Below are 26,501 nucleotides of genomic sequence, written 5' to 3'. Positions count from 1 at the left end.
GACATGCCAGGGCAGCCTTGGGGGTGCAGGGACTGGGAGGCAGTGGGACAAATGTGGTCAAACGGCTGCACTCAGCTGCAGGCTAAAGTACATACCTTGGCACCAGCTCTCAGTACCTCCCATAAACACAGCAATTAGGCCAGCATTAACTAGGTCACTTGAGAAATACAGGTACTCTGCGCAGACTATGCACCCAAATGTATCCTCAGGGACACTGACAGGCTGGTGCTGCCCAGGAGATGTCTGTGCCACCACATATTCCCTCTGGTTCTTACCTAAATGAAGGTAATTCATTTTCTGTCCATTAGGTCACCGTAACAAACACACAATGGGGCAGGTCCAGCTCTGGATGCAAGTGTGCACCAGAATGATCACCCTAGTGCCCAAAATACTCACATCTCTGCAAATCTTCACCCTTAAGAAAGTGAATAAACACCCAAAGCTGCCTTTCATGGCAGGGGCCATGAAAGGGCTTTGGCACTATGTGGGACCAGGCTGCTGCAACTCAGAGGCACCTCTTTACTTTTAACTTAGAGAGGGGTGGCTTAGCTTAGATGCAAAGAGAAAATTCATTACTCAGAGAGTAGTGAGGAGCTCACACTGCTGCCCAGAGAGCTGTGGATACTACATTCCTGGAGCTACTCAGTGCCATGCAGGATGGGATCATGGACAGCTTGAGCAGCCTGAGCTGGTGGGGAGCAGCCAGACCATGGCAGGGGGATGGAACTGGATGGGCTGTAAGTTCACCATCAACCCACTCTATGATTCTATGATTCAATGATACCCTGCTCCTCAGGCAGGTTAACAGCAAGGCAGGCTCCTCTTCTCCCAGAGCCAAAGGAACGAGTGCCTATTGCCTGAGCAGTCACACCGTGACTGGGAAATCATGTGTCATATTTCAAAGGTAACTTAGGAATTACGATTTGGAGCGCTTGACATCTTAAGAGATCTATACATCATGTTGACACATATAAACAAAAAATGAGACCATACTGCGTAATGTCAAGCAGCTTTTTAGCTTGTTTTAAAAGAGGCAACCTTTACAATGTAAAGACACACTTTATTTAGGTCTGAATGGGTCATTTTTCTTTTTTTTTTTTCTTTCTTTTTTTTTTTTTTAATTCTGGCAGCAGCTGTTCTGTTTTCTCCCCCCCACCCTCTTCCCCCCCCCCCCCCCCAAAAAAAAAGCAGCTCTTCAACAGTTCTGTTTAAAAATTCATGATCTCTTTGCAAAAATATTATCAATTCTCAAGCTTTTATAGCTTTTACATATCAGCTCATAATAGAACTACGGATGCTTTCTGGTTGCTGTGTCAGTTTCCAGCTGGTGAGAGCACACCGAGATCTCAGTCCCCTGGACCCAGGACAGGCAGTGCAGTGTGGGGCAGCAGGTACTGTGATTAACAGCCCATAGGGTCTCACCCCATCTATCCCAACCACCGTATCAGTGCAGTGAGGACATCTGCATAACATTTCCTTTCACCATGGCTCACATGAGCTAAATAATGTGCATGTTATAACCAGGCTTTCAGCAGCTTTTAATAGTAAGGAAAATAAACTCCTGCAGTATTGCAGATGCATAGTGTCTTGGCTTCATCACCTGATGTTGTTTCTAGGAAATTAGTGACTTTGCACTGACAAAACCCACACAAAGTAATATTACATTGACCTCATATCATTTGGTGTAGGACCCATTCAGCTTACATCTCGCTGTCAAAATCATAAAACTATAGAATTGCATGGGTTGAAAAGAACCTCAGAGATCACCTATTTTCAGCCCCCTGCTGTTTACAGGATTGCCAACCACCAGATCAGGCTGCCCAGAGCCACATCCAGCCTGACCTTGAATGCCTCCAGAGATGGGACATCCACAGCCTCCTTGGGCAACCTGTTCCAGTGCATCACCACCCTCTCAGTGCTGGACACTGAGTGTTTCCCTGCCCAGCCCCTAACAGGAGGGCTGCATCCATTCCCCAAACCTTCCTATTCAGGCTGGGGCCTTTGTATACGGGGCACTGTATGCATTGGGGCAGTGTGTGTGTAGGGCGCTGCACATGGCTGTAAGTGGGGCACTGTGCATTGGGCACTCTGCATGTAGATGTGGATGCAGGTGCTCGCAGCATCTGTGACCCCCCAGCTGTTCACCAATTCATAACAGTGAGAGCACCCAGAACAGTGCTGCAGAGCCAGACTCACCACTGCTTCTTGCAGTGCCTTCTGCTGGCCCCTTCTGGCACACACCTACATATAAACAGATGCATTTATCAGATGCCTGTGTCTGTATTGTACAAATTCCAAATATGCCATTTCCTTTAACACGTTGCTCTCTCATGTTCCACCAGTTCTGCTGACCACGAGTAGAAACTTTTTCCCCAGGTGACTACTGCTGGATTGCCTGTACTAAAAAAAAAAAAAAAAAAAAAAAAAAAAAAGTCAGGATGAATTCTAAGTGGTTGCTGATGTGCGATACCGACATGGGAATTATCGTACTCAGCAGTATTTTACTCTGTTGCCTTAAAAGAAAACTATTGTGCAAACTGATCTTTCCCAAAATGGCATGGCTATGAAAATAAATAGCATGCATTTTTTAAAAATATATAATAATATAACCCACTGAGATATTGTTTGTGCAGCAAATCTGTTTTTCCTGTATGGATGGAGTACATTCCCGAGGAATGCTGCTTCCTCCATTACAAACAGAGCAGAAGATAGTTTTGAATTCCACCTTAACATGCTGACTGCAGTGATGGAAAAGTCATGTTGCCCAGTGAAGGTTGGCATTCATCTCTCCATCTCATAATCCAGCTGAAATTTAGAAAATGCCACTCTCAGAAATATTTGTCCTGACAGCCCATCCAGATGATATTAGCAAATCTCCCCACATTTCCAACAAATGTGATTCAAAACCCTTCACTACTTACAGAGAACACACCTTGCCTCCATTTCAACCAAACCCTGGCCTGAGATCACCACCATAGCTGGAGCATCTGTGCCTTCACAAAGATGGAAGCCCTGACAGCACTTGTACACCCTGTGAACCTCATTCTATTTCCCAGGGACCAGAAAGTCCTAGGCAGGTGGGACAGAGTCCTCATCTTCCTGCTGGGACAGACGGAAGGAAGGGAGGGGAAGGAAAGAGGAAGGGAAGAGGGAAAGTAAAGAGAAAGGGAAAGTGAAGGAAGAGAAAGGAAGGGAAAAGAAGGAAGTTGCCCAGGAGCGGCACACGGGATGGAATGCAGTGATGATGCTCCACCATCCCTCCCTGCCGGACCCCCGGCTGCCGCCGTGACAGTCCCCGCCGCATTAGCCTCCCTCGCCGAGGGTGGGTGGGCACGGTCACCGGCGGGGCTATCGGGGGCTGCTTGCCCTCCCCGGGAGAGAGGAACGAGCCTGAGCGCACATGTGTGAATGCACAACCATGAGCACTCGCACATCCCGCCAAGGTAAGCCGGAAAGACATCTGCAGCCGGGCTGCGGTGGCAGCTCCCTCACGGCCGTGCTCAGCGACAGTCCCACCACCCTCCCCGGTCCCGTCCCTCTCCGCCCATGGGCTCCGTTGCTCGGAGCTGCACCGTCGCCGGCTGCAAGCTGCTCCCCGCGGCGTCCCGCTGGACAACCCGCATCCCTGCTCCTCCTGTATCCCCACCCTAAAACAGAACACAATACACACAGACATACACACGCCAAAAAAAAAAAAAAAAAAAAAAAAAAAAAAAGGGAAAGAAAAAAAAAAAAGAAAAAAAAAAAGGAAGAAGCCCAGTGCAGACGAAGTGGTTTATTGGCCGGCTCACAAGCTCTCCCCAGCCGCCCGCCGCGTTAATTTCATAGCACCGGCGACATGAGGACCTCATACCTCCGGACAACTGGGTGAGTCATAAATACACGGCGCACGGCTGTAAGCCGAGACTGTTTACGGCCACTTTGCAGCGGCCTCCAGAGAGTCCGACTGCCGCCCCCCGCGCAGGGCGCGCAAGAGCCGCGCAGCGCCGCGCAAAGCGCGGGGGGCGCCGGGGACCCCGCAGTGCCGGCACCTGCGGACGGCGCGGGGCTCCGCGGGGGTGGCGGAGCCGGGGGGGCCGTGACGGTGTTGGGTTACCCCGGCCCGGCACCGCCGCCGCGGAGCCAGAGGTGCTCCGGCGGCCGCGCAGCGCACGGTATGTCGGGCCGGTGACTTCAGCCGGGAGATATTTCGAGGCTCCGCGGGGTCCGGTGCGGGGGGCCAGCGTGTATGTTTGGGTCTGAAAGCGAATCAGCGGAGGGCGCGTCACTGCCAAAGAGCCCTATAAATCCATCTGCGGCGCAGAGTCGCCCTGGCAAAGCCCCGGCGTCCGCACGTCCGGCTCCGCGATCTCTCCACCCGCGGGTGCGGAGCCCCCAGCGCCTCGCTGAGCCCCGCGTCCCCGCCCGCAGAGCCCCGCGGCACCCCGGGAGCCGGGCGCGCCCAGGCACGGCCTCGGCGGGCGCTTCCCGGCACCGGCCCAGCCTCCCGCCGCTCCCCGTTTGGATCTAAGCTTTCGCCGCGACGGGACCCCCGATCTGGAGGGCGAAGCCTCGCCGCCGCCGCTGCAACCGGCCCTGCAAATCCCAGCGCCGGCCGCTGATTCTCCCAGCAGGCTGAGGGGGGTGGTGTGATTTTATTTTATTTTTCCCTCCCCTCCTCAGCTGCCTTTTTTTTTTCTTTTTTTTTTTTTTTTTTTTTTTCCCCTTCCTGCCGCTGCGTGCGTGTCCGAGCGGTGCGCGGCTCCCCGCGGTGCTGGACCAGCTGGCGTTACAGGAGCCCTGATGTCTTCATCTGATTCCCCGCAGTTGTTGATGGAGTGTCTTTCTCAGATTTCCAGGCAGGGTCCCAAGAGCAGCACCCAGAGCCAGCTCCCGCTGCCAGGCGGCGCTCCCCGCGGCTCGGGCCGCTCCCGCCGCTGCTGAACGAGGCTCCGGGGCCGGAGCGGGCGCAGACCTCCGCGGAGCCGCGGCTACAGCACCTGCGGCAGCGGCGGGAGTAGCCGCCGGGGCTTCTGCTGGAGTCTGCCCTCTGCCTCCACCCAGACTTGCGACCTTGTCCCCCTTCTCTACGCCTCCTCTTCGTGAAGACGGTCCCGGCGGTCGGACCCCGACCTGGCCCACATGCATCGCCCGTCCGGCCGCTCGGCGCCCCGGCGTTGATGTCCGTCTCGGGTCCGACGAGACCAGCTCGGAGGTGAGAGGGAGGCGGGAGCTGCGGCGGCGCGGGCTGGTCGGGGCGGGCACCTTCTGTGGGAGCACAGGGCCCCGGACCCTGCGAGGTGCGAGGGCAGCGCCGGCGCTTGGACGTGGTCCGCGCTGCGACCGGCGGAGGTAGCGGGCCCTGAGCTCTGGGCAGCGGGAGCCGCGCGACTCTTCGGGGCTGCACTCTCCCGGGCCGGGCTGCGGGCACCGGCGGGCGCCCCGCCGTTCTCCGCTTCTCCGCTCGCTGTCGGCAGGCAGAAGCGGGCTGGGGGCAGCTGTAATCCACGAGCGGTGGGTATCGGGGTGTGTGAGGGCAGGCATGGAGAAAGGAGGGAATGGGAGAAGGGCAGAGGGAAGAGAGATGGAAATAAAAATGAAAGAGAGAAAGGCAAAGGAAGATAAGAAGAAAGAGAGGAAAACAATAAGGATGAAAGGGAGAGGAGACAAAATTGAAAGGGGAATGAGGGGGAAAAAAAAAAGAAAGAGGAAAGGAAAAAGAAAATATGAAATCAGGAAGGGGAAACGGGAAGAGAAAGAGAAAAGAGGAAAACGTGGAAAAGGAAATGGAAATGGGAATGAATAGGAAAAAAGATAGTGAAAGGAAAAGGAAAAAAGGATAGGGGAAAGGATAGAGGAAGTGGTAAGGAGAGGGGGGAGGGGGGTTAAGGAAAGGAAGAAGAAAGCAAAAAAGGAAAACAAAGACATAAAAGAGGATTGGAGGAAAAAATAAGAAGGTGGAAGGGAGGAAGAAAGGGGGAAAGAGAAAGGGGGAAAGGGAAGAAAAGGAAAGGTAAAGAAACAAGAGAAGAGGGTAAAGGGAAATGTGGATTGCCCACTCCACAGCAAAGCTGCGCAGCCTTGAAGACCAGACCAGCCCAGTCCAGCCAGGGGACAGGTGCCCTGGCTCTGCCCGGGTGTTGAGGGAGAATGAGCACAAGGTGACTTGGCTGCCAGCACAGGGACACAATCATACCCTCTCATCCCTTGGGCAAAGAGCCTATCCTGCACCCCTTCTCCTTCATGGTGAGGTGGAAGCTCTGGGAGATGATGGGGACAGGAGGATCTGGAGGTGTCATGGAGAGAGAAGAGCACAATTGGGCACAGGTTATTGTCCCCTGCTGCCCCCTGGGCTGCAAGGTAGGGTCAGGGTTGGGGGAGCACAGCACCTGGGAGCTAACCCTGCCTTCTCCTCTCTGTCAGGGGCCCGTGTTGGAAGGAGATCTAAGATGAAGTTATGGGATATTGTGGCTGTCTGCGTGGTGCTGCTCAACACGGTCTCCACCTCACCCCTGCCCGCTGGTAAGATGCCTCCCGAGGGGCCCCCTTCAGTGGTAGAGGGGCCTGAAGACGATCTCTCCCCCATCAGCCTGCCGCCTCCCTATGCTGTGCACAGTGACTGTAAGAAACATTCCCCTTTGTAGCCACCACTGTCTGTCTTGCTAAACCTGCTCCCCTTTGCCCAGGCGTCAGGGTGAGGAAAGGACAGTCCCCAACCTTTCAGCCCCCATGTCTCTCCCAGCCAGTTCTGGTCTGGCTCCAGCAGCTCCAAAACTCCATCCTCAAAAGCTCCAGGTTGGCAATTGCATTGGTCCCCACCCTCCTCACCACCCACCCCCCGCCCCCCACCCTCCTTCTGTCCCTTCTTTCTTGGCAGTGCTAAGATCCCTTTGGTTGGAAAGTGTAGAGAGATGAGGAGGTTAGTAGTGAGCAGAGGAGCTGGCGGGAGAATTGGGTACATATGCTGTGCAACGCAGGCACTGAAGCTCCCTCCCCGCTGCCTCAGCCTGCTCACGGTGCTCGGCCCTGCCAATGCAATTATTCACTGTCTGCAGCGGGCACCGGTCCTGGTGGAGACGGGGCGCCACAGAGTGAGGTGCTGTACACATCCTGGAATGCTGCTGAGTTTCATTAAATCCTCCATGGATCTTTATCCCCAAATTAGTGTGTCTGTACGGAAATTTACAGGAGAGTAGAGTGTGTTTGGGCAGGGGGGCGGGGGGGGAAGGTGGGGGGAAGGAGGTTGGGAGCTCCGTGTAGAGCCATCCGCATGTACCAGCTCACAGTAAGACAGCTTACAGTCCAAATGACAGATAATAATAATGTCTCACTAATAATAGGTCTCCTACAATAGCAGATAGAGGATTTTCGCAGTGGTGTGTGAGTGTTACGCTAACACCACCAGCTTTTTAAAGTGGGAGTTAATATGACTCAATAAGAAGCGGCAAAATACTCACATGGATCGTAAAGACGTTCGCTCAGCAAAGGCTGGGACACATCTCAGAGGTTGCTCCCTTTGCCCTTGCTCAGCCCTCTTCGTTTAGCTCATTGGAGGATGCGGAGAGAATCCCATAATCAGGATTCGTTTTTATCTCCTTATCGGGAGGCACGTCCTTCACCGCGGCCGCGGCAGCCCCGGCCCCAGCCTCGCGCTGCTTTCCCCGGGAGCAGCCAGGCTCAGGCAGCGTGGAGGCGCCGAGCAGAGAATTGCGTGCCACAACGCCACTTTGCATCCGCCCTCCGACATCCAGCTCCTCGTCCATTTCTCCCCGTGCATACATCTGCATCCTTACCCTCCCGGTTTCTGTTTCTTCTCTGAGATCCTACTTTCTCCCCATTGAGGCTGCTGCCTCCTCCTGTCCCAGCCGTGTCCCCTGCCGCTGGGCCATGGTGAAGAAGACACTGGGGCACTGAGCTGTCCCTCCGCAGGCAGGGACACATCAGCGCAGGCTTGCTGCAGTGCTGGGTCTCTGTTGAGGAGAGCATTAGGGGAGCGGCAGCACGGGCTGAAGAGCATTAGTGCTCTGTCTTTCCAAAGAGGAAGTATTTATACAATGCCGCTTTTATCTTTAAAGTTACTTCTGGGAATGTAGTTCCTTGTGAGCTGGTTTCTTGCCAGCAGCTCGAGGGGACGGGTAGCAGTCCAAAACTTGTCATTGTTTCCTACTTTGTCTTTGGGTTGTTTTTATTTTTTTTTTTTATTTGTTTGTTTTTGTTTTTATTTTTTTTTTTTCTGTGGAGGGGTTAAACAAGTGGAAAAAAAGGCAAGCAGTGTTCACCTGAGCTGTGGCAGCCTCTTCCTAAAACCTCTCCTGCAGTGCAGGGTGGGCTGTGCTGAGCAGAGAGGGATCCCAGGTTACTGCCTTTCAGAAAGGCCTGGTTGCTTGGCCTCTGCCTTTCAGCTGCGAGAGTCACAAATCAGTAGTATGACTACGAGGGGAAAATACCGGCACTGCTATTCACGGCAGAAGTCAGGAAGAAAAAGGAGTTTCTGTGATTTTGGCACAGCAGCAGCACAGCACCCACGGCCAAGTGCTGGAGACTCTTCTCTCAGCCCTGCTGCCAAGTTGGGTGAGTCAGGGGAGAGAGGTGCCTGTAAGAATGTGGTGAAATACTTTGAATCACTTTCGCGCTACTTTAGTTGATTTAAAAGCCTGTGGTGTCTGGGAGCAGGCTGCGAGCACAGGGCCAGTGAGGCTGATCCCACCCAGACATGCTGTGGCGTTTCCACCACAGCAGCCATGTTAGATAACTGCATCAGGGGCCTTTGGTGCACTGGTTTCTCTCTGCTTGCTGTTTGGTGGCATGCACACTCCTGCACTGGGGAGAGGTACCACATATATGAGGGGAAATGGCTGTGCCACATGGACCTTGTGGTTTCTCTTGCAAGCATCAGGCATGTGTGTGGCCTGCTGGCAGGCCTGCAGGTTGTCCTGATGTATGGTGTGTCTCTGGGACTGATGGCCCGGTGCCTCTGCAGGCAGCTCACGGTCTGCTGGGAGCTCCATCATCACCTGTGTTGGCTCATCTGCCTGGAGTGCCGCATGTGCTCGAGTTGGAGTACGCTGCTCTCCCCTGAAGTGACCCCAGTGCAGGCTGGGTGGGGAGATGCTCAGGTCTTGATTGCTATCTTCAGAAGTTGTTGATAGGGGTGAAGGATCAGGCCTTACTCCTAGGGGCAGGCTGTATGCCTTGCTGAAGTGCAGATCTTTCTTTACGGGCATTCAGCACGTTTATGTTTTCCCATTGGATGGGTCTTCTTTCTCTGCACAGTGCTCTGAGGTCACCTGATGCTGCCCCATCTCTTTCAGGTTGGCCTGAAACACTTCTTCATTCCAGCCTACAGGTGAGGTCCTAACCTCCCAGACTGATCAGGTGTAATGTGCTGACCTTTGTTGTTCAGGGCAGTAATTAGATATGGCAGAGTGCTGGCATTGTAGTGTTCTGCATTTTTTATTGGACTGGACACTGGGGTGAGAGTAGCCTCTGTATCTATAGCACGTCTGAGGTGATTCCGGTGTTTGTAGGTGTTTTAGGCATCAGTGGTCATGGGACAGCTTATTTCACATGAAGAAGTTTGTGGTGTTTGTAGAGTTAGAAAACCCTTCTTTGTTTTTGTCATGCTACAGTCTGCAGGTAGAAGGGCATAATTGGATTAAATTGTAGCTGTGAACAGAACAAATATAAACAACAAAAACAAAAAATACTTGATTTGATTTACATGTGGTTCCAGGAAATACATTTTCTGTTTGCCCTCTATAGCCATAATCAACACATATGTGAGGGCAGAAGTATCCCAGCATCTAGGACATGGCAAGAAGTCTTTTGATTGGTTGGGCAACTTCAATAAGAGCTAACAGTAAAGCTAAATGAGAAACATCACTTTCTAATAGAAGGGGAAGATGTTTCTCTGAGTTACAGTGGATGAGTTGTTTGTTGGCCACAGGATGGTGAAGTGTTTTTGAAGCTCCTTTGTCACATTATAGCACATACACCAAATTATATATGTATTTTACCTCTGTTAAACACTCTTTGTATCCCCGCTCAGGTATTATTAATATTAAGGTTCTGCAGTTAGTTGGAATTTTGTCAACTAGTATGGAAGGTATCTAGGAAGAACAGTGATATTACAGGGCTCTTTAGGACAAAAACAGTATTAAGTTATATTCCCATATGAATTCATGACCTTCCTTACAGTATTTATTAGACATATTTTGTGTTATAAATGAGAACTCTGTGCAGGCTTTCCTGCCCAAAACACTTTGAAGTGCAGCAGATGTACTTTAGAGTAAGATACTCACAAGGCACAGAGGTAACCTGCCCATGCACAGTAAATGCAATGCATCAGAGAAGATGAGCAGGTGCCACAGTCGTCATTTGATCTGTGTGTATGCAGTACAGCCGGTGCATCCATCCACTCTCAGATCGAGTGTACGTATGTCACTGCGCCAGCATATATATAGTAAACTTTGTTTGCATGGCCACACCCAGGTTTTCTAGTCATTTAGAAATCTCAGGCATTCAGAGACATCTTTTCATAGGCAGAATTTTAGAAAAGAAAGAACAAGGCACGTCTGGGTAAATCCAAATGCATATAGCCGGAGAATCCATTGTCTCTGCAGTCTCAGGAATATCTGCTGAATATATTGCTGTGAAGGATGTTCTGAGATCTAAGGAGAAAATGATTGAAATGCAAGAGAATCTGGTTTTATTCTCATTTTAACAGTTATCCTTTGTTTAAAGTTTTATGTCTTTGGTCCTTTTTTTATGGGCCTCAAAAATTTTCCGGTGGAAGTGTGGATCCTTTTAGATGTTCTGCAGATGTGAGCTGCTAGATAACACACCTTACATGCATTTCTTGGTCACCTTATGTAGGCCTCATGAATATGTTTTAGGAATCCCCTTCAGCTCAGTAATAGCTGTTAATGGATTGCTAGGAGAGGAATTATTTATCCACCAGAACAGGATCCTGAAAATGATAGCTTGCATTGTCTTTGTAAATTACAGTGCTCCTGCATAAAGCAGGTTTAAAATATATAAAATTACAGAAACTGAGAAAAGTCACCAGGGTCATGGATTCCCATCCTCTGTAACTGCAGATAGAGTGAATACCTTGTGCAAATATCCAGTCTTCATCCCACATGCACCACCATGCAACTGTGTCTTAAAACCTTGAGTACACAGGCCAAACCCCATGGAACACTTGTTAAGGATTATCATACTTCCATGGAATAACCTAATGACAGGTAATAAATGAGGAATACTAAATATTACAGCATAACAATGTTCAAGATCATCAGACATCTAAATAAGCTATTGATATTATTAGTGTTAGTAAAGTGGTTGACACCACAGGGTGGTCATTTCTGACAAAACAGCTGTTGTTTCTGGTCAAGTACTACTTGCTAAGTGGAAGCATAGGAAAGATTTCAGTGATTCTTGGCAGTCCAATCCTGGTTACAAAGAGAAAAAAAAAAATACAAGAAGATGTATTTGAGATAGGCACAAAAAAAGCATTAAGACACAGATATTTCTATTTTTGAGATCAAGGACTGAAAATGGATTGTGTTAAGACATTTCAAACGTCAGCATTCCTTTTTAAGGAATAAAGTCACATTGTGTGACTTAGTAGGTTTTGCCTTAGTCTGTGCCTCTGGTACAAGGCTGAAAACTGAGGGTGCATTTCTTCAAATGTGGTGGGACTTGCATAAGTGCCTTAGTGATTAATTAACAGGAACAGGCCCAAAAAGAATCAAGCACTGGTTTCAGAATGCTTGTTTTCCTGCATCTGGGCAAGGCAGTGTTACAGAGGCAAGGTTGTCATACATCCTTCAAGTAACAGGATGTGTGAAAATGACTGGACCACCTCTGCTCCCATCCCAAACATACAACACTCCCTTGACAAAACCAGCAATTACAAGAGTTTTGACAGGGAGGCGTGTATCCAGTGCAGTTCTAGGAGAGGGCAGAGCCTGTCTGCCTCTGAGCAGCCACTGACACCATCTGACAAGCTGTGCTCCACACATCCCAGCATGATTGCTCTGTGGCAGAGCTTTTGCCCGAGTGCTGTGAACTGGTTACTATAATAAGAACATTTACAAAACTGTGATGTTAAAACTTTCCATATCGTACCTGCTGCAAAAAAATGTTGAAATACAGGAAGTAAACATATATTTATAGGTCAGATCAAAATCAGATAGCAGCAGAGATTGTCCCAGCAGCGTCATCAGTTGTGGCTTTGCACACAGGACTCTGCTTTACTGCTCCAGGATGGGGACTGGAATGGGGCCCTTTCTGCTGCATTTTTTTTGGCACACCCCTGAAGCTGAGAGATCCAGCGTAAGAGCAGCCTAGGAGCAGTTACTTGATCAGAGTTGTGTTGAACTGTCATTGAAGTGGTTTTCTGCTGTTATTTCAGTCATGCTGTCCATGTTCAGAGAGCTGGCACCAAAGTGGAACTGTATGACCAACGCAAGGTGCTGTGTGAGGGCTGACCTGGATCACTTCTGCACCAGGAATGCTAAAGAGAGTTTATTCTTGTTACCAATATTTCCTCCATTAAAGTCTCTGTGCTGTGTCCATTAGGTGGCTGCATACCCTGTTGTTAGTACAGTTCGCAGGTTTCAGGTTCCAGTAATACATACTTGCTTAAGGCTCTCTCAGGGATGGAAGAGAGCAAAGCATTTAGTGTAAACCAGGCGGTATCTGTACTAGTAATTTACAGATTTCTTCATTTTGATACAAATGTAGAGGCTTACAAGGCTTTTGTAAGGAGACAGTGAGCAGCAGGGCAGTTGTGTGCTGCACCCAGACTTGGCTCTGGCTCCATGACTGTCTTCAGGAGAAGGCTGTTTACTTTGCTTCCTTTTTTCTCTTCTACACTGTTCATGCTGTAACTTCATTCAGAGAGTGTCTCGTGTTATTCAGTGTCCATACAGCCCCTGGCCATTCAGGCTAGGCCAAGGTCTGTAACAAAATCTTGCGAGCAATTAAAGCTTTCTGCTCCTTAGTACTTTAGGTCTGGCTGTTCAGAGCTTGCAGTCAGAGGTGAGATCACATCCTGCCTGGTTGCAAGGTGCAGCACCTCTTTGATAACCCCAAGATAGATGGGGGTGGATGCCCAGCCCCAGAGTCAGGCAGAACTTTGGGAGCAACTCACACCTTGACCAGATGAGCAAGAAACTGTTGTGGACCTGTCAGCTTACAAGACTGATTCCTTTCCTTTGTCCATTTCATCTAGCCTTGATTTTTCTTTTGTTGTGACCAAGCTGTTGCCCTACTGGCAGCAATTACAATGGTCTTGTTGTTGCTGCCTTGTCTTCTGCTGCGAACAACAGAGTGAGGTTCCCTGAGAAGGATCAGCATCTCATACCTGTGAGAAAGCAGGCAGAGGATGCAAGGGGAGGCATTAAGCCTGACAGTGAGGAAGTATGAAGTACTCTGCAGATTTTGATTATGATCCACCTGTGGGAAGTGGCTGGGAACTAGCTGGGGAGCTACAAACACAAGGCTTGGCCACTCCACTAGGGACAGGCACATCAGGTAGTTGAAGCCCATGCCTGTTTCCAGTTCTGCGTTATTGTATCTGACTGGTGTGTGTGGCAGCAGCATCATACTCCAGGTGACTTAGCCAGGTTACTTAGCACTTTGCCTTAATTAGAGACAAGTGACACCAGTGAGAGGCCCATTTCTGAGAGCTTTCTGCATGAGAGCAGGGATGCTTGTTTCCTGGGAGCTGGCAAGGCAGGCAGTAGTGTAGCGAACCAGAACTGTATTAAACATTTAGAGATGAGCTGCCCCTGCTGTCTGTGACGCTCTGTTTCCTAATGGATACAACCAACTGGTTTCAATTTCCTTCTGAGCCTCACAGATTTTCATGCAAGGCATGAAAGCAAAGACATTCCTAAGCAGGTATGTTTTAATTGTTTAAATCATGGACACCTTTCAGTATAACCAGTTTTATCAGCTGCCTTTGATTTGAAGCCTGCACAATAAGCTTTGTGTTTTTTATGATTCTATAATTCTGTGAAAAAGTACTTCATTTTCAATAAAATAAATGTTTTATCCCCATAACAGTTCACACTTTCTTTACGAAACAAAGTGTTAATAACTTGAGTAATTTTAGCCTCTCTAAGGTCACACTTCCACAAACACGTTGTTCCAGGGGTCTCCTAAAGAAGGCCTTTATGGTATGAGATGGAGAGATTCTGTGTTGTGGTAGAGCTTGTCCACCCCACTATAAGAAGTACCTGAAAATAGTATTGCAAAGCAAGCTAAGCATAAGAAAATATCATGAAGAGTCATCTTCATGGAATCGTAGAATGGTTTGAGCTGGAAGGGACCTTTCAAGGTCATGTAGTCTAACTCCCCTGCAACAAGCAGGGACGCTTACAGCCCAGTCAGGTGCTCAGAGCCTGATCTGTCCTGGCCTTGAAAGTCTCCAGGGATGAGGCACCCACCACAGCTCTGGGCAACCTGTTCTGGTGCCCCACCACCCACACGGTTAAAAGCTTTTTCCTTATATCCAACCTAAATGTACCCTCTTTAACTTGAAAAGTTTTCACAGGCAGTGAAAAAAATGAGAGTGATTCACTGCAGTTACAGTTATGGCTACATTACATGTATATATGTCCCACCAGCAAGTGATCTTGGAAGAAACATCTCTATGATTATAACTTTGGAGGAAAGAAAGGAAATTAAAATACTTAAGTTCAGGGCCCAGATGGAAGTACCAGAACCATTTTTGAAAAGGGGCCATTTGATCCTAACACAGATCTGCATCTGGGTTTTCTAAATAACACTTATCATTATAATGAGCTGGATTAAATCCATTGAACTTTGAAATCTGACTTGAAACTGCATGCTGAATGCCATTGTTTGAACCTCTGTACTTGAAAGACAGCTGTATTTAAGTGAAATATTATCCTGGTAATTTTATTAAATGTCTAGCGTGATGTTTTGATGTAGTACCCACAGAATCCCACAAATACATGCATAGAGGCTACAGTTTCAAACAAAAGTCTAATTTTATCATTTTTAGTATACCTTATGTGATTTTTATTACATCCCTTTAACTCAGGATATGCAGAATACCAGCTGATATTGCTGTGATGCTCTTACATTTTCCTGAGGTCACTACAGAAATCTATTCCATGAAGTAGAGTTTCCGGTAACTTCAAACTTAAAGATTTAGATAAATTTCTTAAAAAGTAGGAATATTACAAAATAGTAAATAAAAAGGAGAAGCTACTTGTATTAATTATTATTTTGCAATTAATAGAATTTAAGCATTTATTGTAAAAGAAAACAGGCAGCATGGTTATTAGAGGCTGTAGTTAGCCTTTTAAATCCATGACCAGGCACCAAAACAAGTAACTGGAATTTTTTCTCAAAAGCTGAAGGTCCATCTGTTCCCACTGAAACTAATTTGTGGTCAGGTACAAACTGAGGGTTTCTTGCTCTACCATGCTGTGTTACTACCACTGCAGGGGAATATTTGGCTTTAAAATAAAATTGTTGCTGGTGAAATAAAAGGAATAGTTTTACAAAATGTAATTTTGATCCCATTTGAACAGACAGAAATAAAATGCCCGTTTTTCCTTAATGGAAACAGTTTTCTTGAGAATGCAGTAAGCATACTTTGGATATTCAGAGCTATTTTAGGTAGAAGTCTGACCACTGTTCAGTGTTCTCAAAAGCACAGGCACCAGATCCCTGTCCTGCTGGCACATGGTTTCTCTAATTAACTGGAAATGTAACAGCAGGCTCTGGGGAGATGCAGAAGAGAAGATGCCCAGAGGAAAGCATGTTTCCCTGTACACCCAAAGCACAGCTCTGGGGTGGCTTTCTGCAGGGGCTGGTAGGGAGCCCTGGAGATGTTTGCTGCAGGAGCGTGCACCTGTTGCCAGCTCTTAAGGTGAACAGGGGATGGGGATTGTGCAGGGGACAGGCAGGTCAAAGCCTCGCGTTCTGGAGTGTAGCAGTGGGGCAAGAATTTCTGTTTGCATTCAAACAGGGAGGTTCCTAACACAAAAATGAGTTAAAATGTGAATCTACATGTTCAGAAGGCAAGCAGAGGGTTTGCAGGCAGCAATCAGAAGACACAGATAGTCTTGATTTCTAAATATCTTTATAAAGTAGACCAGATTTCTTTATTCTTGTTAGAATCCTGGAATTTGGGACATTTGGTGTTACCAACTACTTCCAGCCTGGTCACTTTTCTGGATGTGTGACCAATCCTGTGATGTTTCTTCTTTCCTCTGTTTTTATTCATTCTCTATCCTTTGAAAAACTTCTGTCAGATCAATAGCCCTGGTTCAACTGGACATGAAGCTGCCCAGAAACGGAGCAGCTTTAGGTCTACCATTTGTAGTCCCTGCTCTGGACATTCTGGTACTAGAAAACACACTCAGGATGTGATTGCCACTGGAGGCCTCTTCCTACTTAAGTGTCCATTTCTTTGCATGGCACTGAAAGAGTGGGAGGGGAAGTGAGCTGCAGGAGAGTGAGATATGGGTGCCTTATCTCTGGAAGTGTTCAAGTTGGATGGCACCATGGGCAGCCTAATCTAATAGGTCATTTCCATGCTCATGGCAAGGGGTTGGAACCTGGTGAACATTAAGGTCCCTTCAAATTCAAACCATTATGTGATTCTATGAGCAAAAACAGATCATGTGTACTTTCCACAGCTCCCACCAGAGCTCCACTGTATGCCCCTTGCTCCCACTGACAGGGTGCTAAGCAGAGACTAGGCAAATGCTAAAACATCTGTATGCCAGGAATGTGAAAGGGTCAAGAGAGGAAGGAATGGGATATGGGATTTTATACAATTGGAAGGAGAAGCTCAGCCGAGTGATATTCTGTGAGTTTAGTGATCAGGAAATGGCCTTCAAAATTGCAGTGTAAACCCCAAACAGAGTGTGATGACTTTGCACCAGTCCTGTGAGTGTCCATGGCAGCATATGTCAGTGATTGATGAAGGTTCAGCCCTGTTGTACTGTCCCACTGGGATCTGTGAGGCCGTATCCCACATCGTGAGCAAGATACACAGAGGCCCTATGTCTCCCAAGGATAGATGTTACTTTGCAGGATTTACAGATATCCTTCAAGGAGCTTTCACTAACCTATGCTGAGAGCATGCTGTTGTGGGCTATCCTATCCCATCCTAGATGGCTTCATATTTTTAATATCTGATTCCTTCATGCCCTGGGGGCAAGGACCAGGGACTGCTGCTCAGAAGGGATTTGGCTGCTTTCGTTGCTGTAGTATCTGAGCATTTTCTGCTGGTACTTTGTACAGCTTGACAAGCATCTGTCATGTTTGTTCTCTCAGCTTTTCCACCAGAAGGGAAGTGTTGTCAGTAAATTAGTTTGTTTTGAAAAAATATGTGTGTGTGTAATTACACATATTTGTAAGTGTGTGTATGTAAATATCACACACACACAAATGCCAACTGTGTGTTTATAGGAAAGGATAGTAATTCCCTTTTCCTAGGGATCTGAAATCCCGACAGAAAGCCCTTTCTAGTGTGGATTCAAACCAGCGTGATCCCTTCAGTACTGTTTGTTAGAGAGGAAAGCTGCCAGGCTGTTTATCTTCATTCTGAGACTATAAATGGCTTTCAAGCAGTGTTTGCAACAGAGAGATAACTAATTAAACAGATCATGGATGAATCAAGTGTCTTTATTCAGATCACAGTCCAGCACTTGTCCCTGTGCTGGTGTTCCCTGACCACACAGCTTAGCATCCTCTAACCCCCCAGCTGCACTTACTACAGTGCAGAGACTAAACAAGTGCCCATCTTGTGGTGGCTGTGATGCTGGGAGGCTGGGCTAGGGTGGTCCTACTGTCCATCTTCTCCATCTTTATTGCTGCCTGTAAGCCTTTTATGGTCTTTTGTCCTTGGTCAGTGGTTGTTGCTTATTTGTGTGTGATATCTGGTGGTATCTTCCTTCACATTTATCTTTAGTGCCTTGTTTCAACACATCACACCTTGTGTTAGGGCTGGTACTTCTGCATGATTCCCAGGATTCTACTTCGGGTATTTAATACAGCATTTAATTCCAGACCCTCTGCTTTTCACCCTTGCTTATTGGACAACAGAATATACCTATTAAGTCATAAAATGTCTGTCCTGGTTCTCAAGTTTTCCTTCATAACCCTACAAGCTGCTCATAGTGGATAATTAACTCCAAGCTATGTGGGTACATCCCATGGCTTGGATCCATGATTTAGTGGTTGCTGGGTCCAGCTGCACTTGATGCTGTACCAACAGCTCAGGGCCTTGCTGCTGAGTGTGTTGAAGCTCAGCCTTGTAGGACTATATTTAGCTGGGCCAGCCAGAGTCTGGCTGACTGCAGGGGTTGGAGTTGTTCCTCAAGTAGTGCTAAACTACATGAGGAAACTTGGGTCGTATCTGTGGTCCATTTAAAAGGTGTCAGAAGGTGCACTGTTGTATTGTTAGTGACTAGCTTGGGTAGAGGATCATTACTGTCTAATTTGTAAGCATTTACTAAGTAGCACAGTAACACAGTAACACTGTGTTTAAAATTATGCGCATGCATAGTCTTTTAACAGCATGGGCAGTTGTAGGTGAGTAGGCTCTCACTGTCCAGGGCTGTTAAGTCCAGGACATTTCCTCAAGTGGGACTGTGTGACTATCATTCTCAAAAGTCCCCAAATATTCCCAAATATCACCTGTATATCTTATGTCTCCTCCAGTGATGTAATCCCCAAATTACTGAGGGTCACTGCACTCCTCTGTAATGATTTGGATATCTGCTTGGGATATTTTCCAATTCCCTGTGCTGAAGAGGAAATACACCCTGGAGACAGAAAATTGGCATTCATCACACTCAGAGTGTTGGCAGCTCTCCCAGTGAGTCTCCTAAGTGTCCTGATGTTGCAAGAGGGGATGAGCTGAGCAAGGTTCTCCAGCTTCTTTAGCTGTATTGGCCATGCATGCTTCATCCCAGATTACATCTTGGAGTTCTTCCCATGTGGTTTGTGTTAAAGCCCCACTGAGATTAGTGGAGTCAGTCACACTGCTAATTACCCCCGATTATAATTGCAGCAAGTCCATGTGTGTAGGTGGGCTCCTCTAGTTGATACCTTGTTGTCTTGATCTAGTTTTTCCCCTCCACTTTCACCTTCTCCTGTGTTGGCATTCCATGCCTGCATTAGTGGTGTTTCATATCTGTTCCACAGTGTGTTTTACTCCGTTTTACTATCACAGGCTTCTTTGCAGCATAGAAAGCTCTTAGTGATGTTACTCCATTTGTGCATTTGTTATAATGATGTCACATGAACCAGAATGGGTATCAGCATGGGCTTGAAATGGGAATGCAGACCATCACATGGACCTTTTCCCTTCTTTATCTGCTCTCTAGAGCATACTTCATTGGTTTGAGCAGGACAGTGCTTGGACACTATAGCTGTCAGATTAGCATTAGTAACTCAAGTAGACTCCTGTACTGTCACCCACTGTCACATGGGTGGGTGACATTTTTCAGCTGAATTGCAAGTATAAAAGCAGTATGTCTAGTTGGGTTGTTATTTATTCATGTAATTCAGAGTTTTCTGTCTACTTCCTTAGGTAGGGAAAAACTTAGTTCCCATGCTGTGCTAGTGGGTAATTATGAAGCTGAAGACATCAGACAAGAGTCTCCAGGCATAGGTTAAGTTTCCCTGTAGCAATCCCCCATCCTCTTCCTGGTGGTTGTCCACTGCATGGGTTCTGCTGAACCCTGGTATGCCTTCCACATTGCTGGAAGTTAGTCTTTGTTGCCAACGTCTTGTATTGCACTGTTGCTACAAGGGTTGGGCCAGGCATGTGTAACAGAAGTGTGGGCTGGGATGGTCACAGTAGTATAAGTCGGTGACAGGAAGGTGAGAATAGAGAATGGCACAGCCAGAGCTGTCTCCTCGGAGTCACAGCCTTCCCCAGTGGGGCTGTAAACAACGAAAGCTAATTTCTGCATGAGAAACCTAGAAACCATCCTAGTCCTCCATCAACAAGAGCAAGTAACAAACTCCTTTCCATCCATATCTATGCCAGGGCAAAGCCTGTTCCATCCATATCTATGCCAGGGCAAAGCCTGTACTTCAGCAGTGGATGCTGGGACAGCTCCGAGTGGGTCTTGTTCCTTGACTGAGCTTGAGGTCTACCTCTTCCTACTTTTGTGGAACATATCCCACATTGACCCAGACCTTGCTTAGTAGGGCAGTATTCTTCAGTGTAGACAGACCATCCTATCCTGCAACAGAACTAAATGGGGCATTCAGTGCTACCTGCCCAGCCTGTAGGAATGACTTGTAATGGTTGTTTTGGTTCAAAGGTAAAGCTGGAAAAGAGTCAGAAATGTGCACTTACCATCAGTGGACAGGAATATGGGGCTTGGTGCAGGATCCTGGCTTGTTCAGGTCTTGTATGACTGTACAGGTAACAGCCATCCATACGTGTGTTCTTCTATAGTCACTGGGAAACTCCCACTGGTCTGGGAGATTTTTGTCTCTCCTAATAAAAGTATTGACTGCCCGATCACATGTGATTTGGGGTCTTCTACTGCTCTGTCTCCCATCAAAACTCCTATCTGTTGTAGCACTTGTTAAGGAAGCGTGGCCCTGATTTTTGCCATGGATCTATTCCTATGTCAGTACCTATCTGAGTGAGAGCCATGGTGACTTATTGCAGGCATCAAGACCTGACCAGGCACACTGCATCACTTTTCCTAGTATTGGCAGATTACTAGGGGTCCTTTAGAGATGGAACCCCTTTCAATACAGGGCTGGGTATCTGACACCAGTCTGCTGTGCAGGTGGACACTTACAAATTACTTACAGAAGGAAGCATCCACTTAGTTCTTTCTGCAAAGGAAGTGAGTCCTCAAAGACTCAATTTTTGGCGCAATGAATGAGAAAACCTATCTCAGTGCTGCAATGTTATTTACGTTTTTAATATACAGTTATTAATAATGTACAATACAGGCATTTGGCCATGGACTTCTGACAGCCTGACCTGTCATTAAATCGCTGTTTTCACTAAAGCAAATTCAGCTGAGGGATTTAGTTCATGGGAAGCATAAAGGTTTCAAAATGTGATGTTATTTCAAATCATGATAAAAAACAGAGTTCTTAGAACATTTCTGAAGAACACATTTAATTTCACCTTCCTTGGAGAGGTTCATTCTATCAGTGTCAAAATATTTCATTGACTTTAACATTTAATTTAGTTGAATAACTTAGCTCTGATGAAGTACATATCAAGTGCAAAATGCAATAGCTATTTTAACTTTCAGAGAAGAAAATGCATTAATAAAATTTACCTTGAAAATTAACATAATACTTCTATTCTGACCTATTTTTACTCAGTCTAATAAGTGTCTTGTGATGCAAAATAGTCCTAGAAGATCATTTTCAGAAGCAATGACAATAATTATACCCTAAAAGCATTAAAATGCAGGCATTCAGCCAGGAATAACAGCTCAGCCTGGCACCCCAGGAAACTCCTCCTTCTGTCCTGCTCAAAAGCCTTATCGATAGGTGGCTTCCACAATACAAACCATTGCTGGTGTGAAAAGACAATGCTTAACAATTACAATCACAAAACTGCATCAAAGGAACCTCATCCCTTTCCTGCTTTGCTAGAAAGAGCCTGTGTAACCTCCCTAACATAACTTCATCCACCCATTAATTAATACCTGTACCATGGTGTGCTTTTCTTCCCCTCAGTCTTGACAGGGTTCATTCAATACTGAAAGATGTGCTGGAGTTCTACCAAGCATAAGCAGACACCTACAGAGATACATACAAATCTCATTATTTTTCCCCAAATGAGATTCAGTTATGATTCCTGATTGCCCTGCTTTTAGTGTGTCTGAAGTAACAGGCAGAGCAGCTTGCATGTGTCTTGTGTTTTTGAACTGCAAACTTTGTGAGAGCTGACATGTTACAAAGCATTTTCTCTCTTCTTCAAACAGCTAATATGCCAGAGGATTACCCAGATCAGTTCGATGAGGTAGTGGACTTTATTCAAGCCACTATTAAGAGACTGAGGAGATCACCAGATAAACAGACTCCGATTTTTTCTAGGCGGGAGAGGAACCGGCAAAGTGCAGCCACAAACGTAGAGAATTCCAGCAAGAAGGGAAGGAGGAACCAAAAGGGCAAAAATCGGGGATGTGTCTTAACAGAAATACATTTAAACGTGACTGACTTGGATTTGGGATATGAAACCAAAGAAGAGCTCATCTTCCGGTATTGCAGTGGATCTTGTGATGCAGTTGAGACCACGTATGACAAAATTTTGAAAAACTTAACCAGAAAGAAAAAATTAGTCAATGACAAAGTGAGGCAAGCTTGCTGCAGACCCACAGCCTTTGACGATGACCTGTCCTTTTTGGATGATAACCTGGTTTACCACATACTGAAAAAACATTCCGCAAAAAGGTGTGGATGTGTCTGACTCTCGTGCGCTGGAGGCGGCTCCAGTTTTGCATTCCTGCGATGATGAAAAGAGAGGGACCAAGGTTCCCGGGGATGTGTCTGCTCAGAACAGAAAAAAATAAAAAGGACCAAGAATGCGGAACGAGGGGCGTGGAAGCCTGGGGGGTGCAAGATGGCCTAAGAGATGGAGGTTATTGAAGTCCTACAGGAAAGTAAATAAAAGCTTAGGTGGGGATGCCAGCAGCTGATGGCATACACACTCCCTTTCCCACTTGACACGGTCCACCACCAGTGAGACTTGCATCCATGAGGAACGCGCTTAAAAAGAGAGCCCTGCAGTACTGCATTGCTGTGGGGTCGTCTCCACTTGCACCAGGAAGCTGAGTCTGTGCCCTCAGCTCTACCCAAAGACACGTTGTGCTGTTGGTCATTGAAGGTTGGTTCTGCAGCGCTTAAGATGACTTCTAAACTGTAATAAGGTTAATATCCTATGTATGATGGTATCAGGCAAAAGTAAAAATTCCCAGGCTCAAGTTCTGTAGGACTAGTGTCAGTACAAAGCAAATTGGTTCCACTTACTGGTTAAGTTTTGTTATTTCCATCTCTCGTTTCTTCCAAATAAGTGTAGGATTTCATTATTCTGCTACCTATGAAAACAAATTGAGTTTTTAAGCACTTCTTCCTAGTATAGTAAGTGAAATAAGCCTGGCATACACAAAATGTGTTTCTTTTGGTTTACAAAGGACTAATGTCACTTGCGTAGCTACATTTATATTTGGTCATTGTGAGTGAGCAGAGACTACTTGATGCAATGCATCCGTTCAGAGACATAAATATACAAAAGATATTTATTAAGATTAAGTTATTGTTATTTATTACAGTTCAGTAATGAGTCTCCTTTCCTTATTTATTAAAGCTTTTTTTTTTCAAAGGTGCCAAAGTAGAAGGTGCTTGGAAGATACAGAGAGACAAATAAGTTGGGAACAACGGTCCATGCTGTTGAAGGTGTTAACTTGAATGCAAAAAATCACTTACTTTACCTTTTTTGCTTTTAAACAAAAACCTGATTATGTTCACAAAATGTAGTGCCAAAGTCTGCAGCCCTTCCTCATGTTCAGTAATACTTCTGGAAATTATTGTGGTCATCTCTGTGCAGGAGTGAACGCAGCTCAACGTGAGTGAGGGTCACAGCACTTGGCTCATCATTAGCCATCTGTTAGACAAACTAATTCTAGTCATATTTAAAATGTAGCCACAATTTTTTTTTTTTTCTCACACTTTTTGCCAACTGACCTCATATAACTATTGACAAATGAAAATTAATCACATTTAGCCTTGTAATTTCTTGTAGTTACTTAAGTTTTTCCTTCCATATTTCCATGTAGAAAAGGTTAAATCCCTCTTACTAGTTAGCCCTGGATTTAATGTAGCCTTCAGGTAAACGATTGTGTTAAATAACCAAAGAGTTTTGTATAATTTGCTGAAATGTTACAGGATCATACCCACACAGCAGAGCAGTCTGAGTTTCCTAGCAGCGAGGGAGGCTGTACAGCAAGGGCATTCTTACCTGCCGCTCTCCCGTTCTGGAGACTATGTGCAGGTCTGTAGACATACCTGACGATCAGTGAAGCATCAACTCCCACCAAAAAAGAAAAAACAACAGAAAAAAAAAAAAATCCCTATTGAAACACAGAAGTGATGGTCCAACCTTTTATCTCAAATATGCAATGGCTCTCCTCACTTGTTTTGCCCTGGGCCCCTCAGAGCACCACAAAAGAAGGGTCTAGCAGTCAGAAAAGTCCAGAACACACCTAGAAAGTTGTACTGTGTGCATGAAGCAAAACTCAGTACCGACCGCTGCTGCTTCCCTGGGCTGAGGTCGGCCGTGCAGAGCCCACCTGCAGGCTTTTGCAAGGCCATGGGGACACCTCGGAGCACCCCAAAAGAAGGGGCGAGCGGTCAGAAAAGTCCAGAACACACCTAGAAATTTGTACCATGCGTACAAAATGAAACTCAGCACCAACTGCCACTGCTTCCTCAGGCTGAGGTTGGCTGCACGGAGCCCACCTGCGGGCTCTTCTTGCAAGGCCATGGGGACACCTCAACCTGTGCAGGGCAGGGCACGGCTGAGATGCCGCCACAAGTACCTGAGAGCCAAGGGTCTTTCATTGCTGGCGGAGAGCTGGATGCAGTGCTTGGTGCATGCACAGCTCCGTTGCTCAACATTTGCCCCCCGTGCATTTTCTGAGCAGCAAATCACTACGTTCAAAATACAAAAGGGTAAAGTTTGTGATTTTTTTTGTTTGTTTTTTTGTTTTCTTTTTTTAGACCTTATTGAAACAGGAGTGTGCTTCTCTGGAGTTTTTTACTTCACCTGCAATTTATGTCTCAGTCATTTGTGTTAATCAACCAAAGTTCTCTACAGACTTTATTTTTGTACAATATTCATTTTATAACTTTTTACAAAATAAACTCATTTCTATTGTTACTTGGTTGTTGCTTTCACTTATTCCCCATTGTACCACTTCCAGGTTACAGTACTGCAAGTCCCCAGCCTGTATAAGGAAGCACTGGAGAAATGTTGAGTTCTTTCTGCAAAGGAGCATCCACTTCTAGTGTGGGTCAGAGGTTTCTGAAATGGGTTACCCTAAGATGTGGTATATGCTTCATCCCTGGAGACATTCAAGGTCAGGCTGAACCAGGCTCTGAGCACCTGATCTAGCTGTGGATGTCCCTGTTCACTGCAGGGCATTTGGACTAGATAACCTTTAAAGGTCCCTTCAAATTTAAATGATTCTATTATTCATAGTAAAGCATAGCACAAATGGGTGATGTGACTGCTGTGACTCCAAGACATATGGCACAATAATACAGGGTGGCAGGCTTGAAGCCTGGTGTTATCCATGCACTCCCTTGCCCACTTCAGGTTGCAGTGTCTTTGCAATGGCCTTGGCACTGCACAGCTGCAGTTCCTGCAGTCAGAAAATATGCATTTTGCTTTTCTAACCTGGGCACTGCATCAGTTGGACAAAGCTCCCTCCACTTTGGCAGTCATTTTTCCTTCTTTAAATAGGAAAATACCACTTGAATTTTACTTTTCCACCACTATCATGGAAAAGATGAGGAAAGGTTCTGTGGCTGTGGCCAGCAACACTTTTTCAACTGTTTTAAGTGCTGTAGTTCCCATCAGAGAGTCAGTAAACACATGCAGTTGCAGGTTTTGACACCACGCACTCCTAGAAACTGCTGAGGAGAGGAAGACAGAGTATCCAAGAAGTGAGCTGGTGGGCAGGACGCTTCCAGGGCTCACTGCAGATCAAACGCTCACTTAATGCACAGCATATGGATGCCTTGGTTTCATTTGTGCTGAGTGGAGCTGAGCACGCAGCTCCAGCCCAGCCGCTGGAATGCAAAGCCGAGCTCACAAGCATTGCAATGGCACTTCAAGCACACGGAACAAGGAGCATTGCTCCTTGCATGCCTCTGTGCCTTGCAGCAAAACCCTGTCCACAGGGCACAGCAGCTGTTGACTGACATGAGGCATTTGACATAAAATGACCTGCAGCTTCATGTCTTGTGGACACTGTGTGTTCCCCAGAGCTGGAGGAGTGTCTACGGAAAATACGATGGTGGGATGCTCTGATGATGAATCTTTGACCCTGTAGCCCAAAACTCCCATCTCCTCCCATGAGGATACAGAAGCATGAGGTGAACCATAAAGTTCTTCTCCACCTCATCAAAGGCTTTAGCAGACTGTGCAATAGCTGACAGGTGCAGGCTTGCTTGCATGGAGCTATTTCATTCTCCCTCTCCTAACTTTTCAGTGGGGATAATACTGCAGATGTGATTCTGCCATTGCAGCCCCAAGCTTGCCAGTGTTGGCAAGCTTCATTTTTTGGTTTGTGCAAGAGATTGCTGTATTTCCCTGGCACCTTGCATGCACTGAAGCAGCCTGAGACCTTCACCCAGCAGGTTGTGTAAAGAACTGCAAAAGAGGACTTAAGCTATCACTTGTCACTAGGTAGTGCCAGCTCCAGGAGAGGTGTTATTTATTAAAGCAGGGAAGGCATTACCTCAGT

The 26,501-nt window shown here is 46.7% G+C and overlaps 1 protein-coding gene across 3 annotated transcripts; it reads left to right on the top strand.

Annotated features, from left to right (window-relative positions):
• The first annotated feature begins 4,184 nt into the window (after positions 1-4,184).
• GDNF (glial cell derived neurotrophic factor) lies at positions 4,185-24,711 on the top strand. Of its 3 annotated transcripts, XR_011906009.1 has the most exons (4): positions 4,185-5,194; positions 6,403-6,600; positions 21,957-22,858; positions 23,355-24,711. XR_011906009.1 is itself a non-coding variant. In XM_072359788.1 (3 exons), exons 2-3 carry the CDS (start codon positions 6,429-6,431, stop codon positions 22,439-22,441), a joined length of 558 nt encoding a protein of 185 aa, XP_072215889.1. In that variant the 5' UTR covers positions 4,185-5,194; positions 6,403-6,428; the 3' UTR covers positions 22,442-22,959. The 3 variants fall into 3 exon arrangements, 2 of the variants coding, with proteins under 2 accessions (XP_072215889.1, XP_072215888.1); XM_072359788.1 differs by lacking the exon at positions 23,355-24,711 and having other exon boundaries at positions 6,403-6,501; positions 21,957-22,959; XM_072359787.1 differs by lacking the exon at positions 23,355-24,711 and having other exon boundaries at positions 21,957-22,959.
• The last annotated feature ends 1,790 nt before the right edge of the window (positions 24,712-26,501 follow it).

Source organism: Excalfactoria chinensis, chromosome Z, assembly GCF_039878825.1.
Source record: "Excalfactoria chinensis isolate bCotChi1 chromosome Z, bCotChi1.hap2, whole genome shotgun sequence".
NCBI lineage: Eukaryota > Metazoa > Chordata > Aves > Galliformes > Phasianidae > Excalfactoria > Excalfactoria chinensis.
The sequence above is the reverse complement of the archived record's forward strand: the minus strand, read 5'-3'. Positions and strand labels throughout refer to the sequence as shown.

What these genes read in the sequence shown, in the direction of transcription:
- GDNF (XM_072359787.1), top strand. Translation starts at nt 6,429, where the DNA reads ATGAAGTTATGGGATATTGTGGCTGTCTGCGTGGTGCTGCTCAACACG. An exon ending in CTATGCTGTGCACAGTGACT is followed by an intron (nt 6,601 to 21,956) that starts GTAAGAAACATT and finishes TTCTTCAAACAG; the next exon opens with CTAATATGCCAGAGGATTAC.